Raw genomic sequence first — 3,626 nt, 5'->3', positions numbered from 1 at the left:
TTGGTGACCAGGTAGCCGGGCTCTGCGGATCGGGGCGCCAGCTCCACGCCTGTGGAACCATCAGTGGGGAGAGTGGGGTACAGGATTTCAGGGGCATTGTCATTCTGGTCCAGAACAAATATGTTAACAGACACATTGCTGCTGAGTGGCGGCTTTCCACTGTCCTGCGCTGTCACCCACAGTTGCAGGTCACGGAACTGTTCATAGTCAAAGGAGCGCAATGCATATAAGGTGCCAGTGTTGGAGTTGATGGAGATGTAGGTGGATAAAGGTGCTCCCTGGAGGGTATCTTCCACCAAGGAATAAGTGATCTGGGAGTTCTCACTGCTGTCCAGATCCACTGCCATCACTGAGAAGAAGGAGGCTCCTCTGGCATTGTTTTCAGGAACGTAGATGGAATAAGATGAGTCAGCAAATGTGGGCGGGTTATCATTGTCATCTGCTACGTTTAGTGAAATGTGAGTTTCTGTAGACAAGGGTGGAAATCCCTGATCTGTGGCTATCAGGGTTATATTATAGCAGTGGACCTGCTCCCTGTCCAGCATTCTGGTTGTTATCAACTTGTAATAATTTCCGTAAGTCTTTTCCAACTTAAAAGGCAGACTGTTAGGAACAAAACATGAAACTCGACCATTTTCCCCAGAATCTTGATCTTGCACATTTAGAAGAGCAATAACCGTACCTGGAGGAGAGTTTTCCAGAACTGAATTAGTGGAAGATGTGATAGTTATTTCTGGAGCATTATCATTCACATCCACAACAGTGATCAATATCTTAGCAGTAGTGGAGAGACCACCACCATCTTGGGCTTGAATTTCCATCTCATAGAATCTATGTTTCTCAAAATCCAGAGACCCTCGTATTAAGACTTCTCCAGTTTGAGAATCCAACTGGAATATTTCAGAAGTTTTGCTTTCTGTATTCTGGAATGAATAGACCACTTCCCCGTTGATTCCCTCATCTGGATCAGTTGCATTTACAATGAGCACCCGAGTTCCAGACCTGAGATTCTCAGGAATACTCACTCGATATACAGACTGTGTAAACTTTGGTACATGGTCATTTACGTCGAGGACCACCACACGAATGGCAACAGCACCCTGGTGGATGGGATCTCCTCCATCGAAGGCTGTGAGGAGGAGGTGGTGAGCAGACTCTTTCTCTCGGTCCAGACTCCCCTCCAGCACTAGTTCAGGATTGTTGGCCCCATCCATTCCGCCTCTCATTTGTAATGAAAAGTAACTATTAGGATTGAGCTCATAGCGCTGGAGGGAGTTCATTCCCACATCTGGATCCCTAGCACTAGGAAGGGGAAATCTGGATCCCGGAGTTGCGTGCTCACTGACTTTTATCTCTATTTCTGCCTCCTGGAAGCTGGGAGCATTATCATTAACATCCATTATTTCCACCTCCACTCCATAAATCTTCAGGGTATCTTCCACAAGTATCTCTATATTTAAAAAACAGGAAGACAGTGTCTCACAGAGCTCCTCCCGGTCTAACCTACCTGCAGTGATCAAGCTGCCACTTCTCGGATTCAGAGCGAAAAGCTGCATCCTATCTCTGGAGATGATGCGGACTCCACGCTCCGACAGCTCCCAAGGTTCCAGCTCCAGGTCCTTGGAAATATTGCCCACGAAGAAGCCTTTGTCTGTCTCTTCGGGCACCGAGTATTGGATATGTCCTGCCCCAGACTCCTGTAGCGTCCTCAGGAAAATGTACAGGAGGACCAGCCCGCTGCGGTCCAGTCGCAGTGGCGGATTCCCCATAGCAGTAAGCTGAGCCTATATTCCCTGATTTCTTGAACTGTTTTGTTCTGAATCAGCTTATGTATCTACGAAGTTCCAGAATGACTGCATCCAAAATATATTAGCGAGCGAACTATTTAAGTTTCCAGCATCAGGATCTGTGAGTATCCGTATTACTCGGCTTTGTGTTGTAGAGATGGGGGAGGGAGGGACTGCCGCTTGCAGCTTCCCATTCCCCGATTGGTGAAGAGCGGCGCCTAGAGCCGAATCTTCTTATTGCAAGGAGTAAGAAACCCAACTGATGTGTTTTTTCCAGACGTTATTACACACTTCAAGAATTACACATATTTGTAGCACTGAAAATTGCACACAATAAAGAATTGCATAATGTGATATTAAAGGTTTACTAAGATCACGTAATAAAAGGATTAATTATTAAAAGGGCTTGTTTAATTTTAAAAAATATTTTCAAATACTATTGGAACTGAAAACTTGCAGGTTAGATTTGCTTCCTATTGATTTTTACTGACTGAAGGGAATAGCATTTGTGGATGTGGAATTAGCATGGTTAGAAAAAAATATGAGCTCATGACTATAATTCCCACCAATATTTCTTTATTGAATAACATAAAGATGAAACATTTGAGAAAATTTGGATGGGAATAAGGTTATTATTTAAGATACCATGACAAAGAACTATAATTGTGTTCCATATTCTTAGGTTAAGAAGCATTCTATTTTGGGGCTCCTGGGTGGCTCAGTGGGTAAAACCTCTGCCTTCAGCTCAGGTCATGAGCCCAGGGTCCTGGGATCAAAGCCCACATCAGGCTCTCTGCTCAGCAGGGAGCCTGCTTCCCCCTCTCTTGGCCTACTTGTGATCTCTCTCTGTGTCAAATAAAATTGTTTTTTAAAAAAAGAATTATTCTATTTCATGAAAAATTTGCCAGAGATTTCTATATATATTTTACTTTAAATTGCATAACAGAAGGACTGCAGCATTGTAAACTTCAATCTAAACAGTTATATCATTAGGTTTGACCTAGGTTTACTTTAAGGAACTTTATCAAGAGATTGACTCTAGAATCATTATTTTTATATATTTATTTTTAAGTAAGCTCTATGCTGAAGTGGGGCTTGACTCATAACCCTGAGATCAAGAGTCACATGCTCCATCAACTGAGCCACCCAGGGGCCCCTGAATCTAGAAATCTTTAAACAACAATGCTATAGGGGCGCCTGCATGGCTCAGTCCCCTACTGCACTAATGCAGTTAAGTGTCTGCCTTCTGCTCTGGTCTCCAGCTGGGGGTCCTGGGATGGAGCCCCCGAATCTGCACTTCCCTGCTCAGCAGGAAGTCTGCTTCTCCTTCTGCACCCCCCTTCGTGCGCGCTCACTCTCTCACTAGTGGTCTCTCTCTCTAATAAGTAAATGAATAAAATATTTTTAAAAATACCAATACTACATTGGAATATTTTGGCATATTATAATATTAAAAGCATTATTTTAAATACTTACCTGTTCAAAAGTCATCTTATCTGCTTCAACGTTAGGTATTAAAATGCTAGCCAACAGCCCTGCAGGGCTATCTTTGTTAAGAGTATCTTGTGTGGCTGGAAAATGATCAGCAGATGTGAGAAATTTAAATTCTGGATTAGTGTGATCCCCTGGCACACATAAATTATAGGCATAGGGCAATATTCCCTCACTGTAGTTGGGAGTAATCTCAGAGCCAGAGTTGGAGCAGAGAGCAGACCCAAAGCAACCCCTTGCGGCGGGGCTGGAGGAGCTTCGGAGGCGAAGGGCAATGGCCAGAGTCAATGCGAGAAGGAAGAGCACCGAGATCAAGGCCAAAGCCACCACCAGGTAAAACTGCAACTC

The 3,626-nt window shown here is 44.0% G+C and overlaps 1 protein-coding gene across 1 annotated transcript; it reads right to left on the bottom strand.

Annotated features, from left to right (window-relative positions):
* Positions 1 to 8: 8 nt before the first annotated feature.
* LOC111140512 (protocadherin gamma-A11-like) lies at positions 9 to 1,769 on the bottom strand (the record flags this gene model as incomplete). The annotated part of the gene is made up of 1 exon (XM_022492745.1): positions 9 to 1,769. A coding segment is annotated over exon 1 (1,761 nt), but the record flags the coding sequence as incomplete, so codon positions are not given.
* Positions 1,770 to 3,626: the final 1,857 nt, after the last annotated feature.

Source organism: Enhydra lutris, unplaced genomic scaffold, assembly GCF_002288905.1.
Source record: "Enhydra lutris kenyoni isolate GAN:26980312 unplaced genomic scaffold, ASM228890v2 scaffoldscaffold2258, whole genome shotgun sequence".
Taxonomy (NCBI): Eukaryota; Metazoa; Chordata; class Mammalia; order Carnivora; family Mustelidae; genus Enhydra; species Enhydra lutris.
This window is presented reverse-complemented; position numbering and strand designations above follow the sequence as displayed.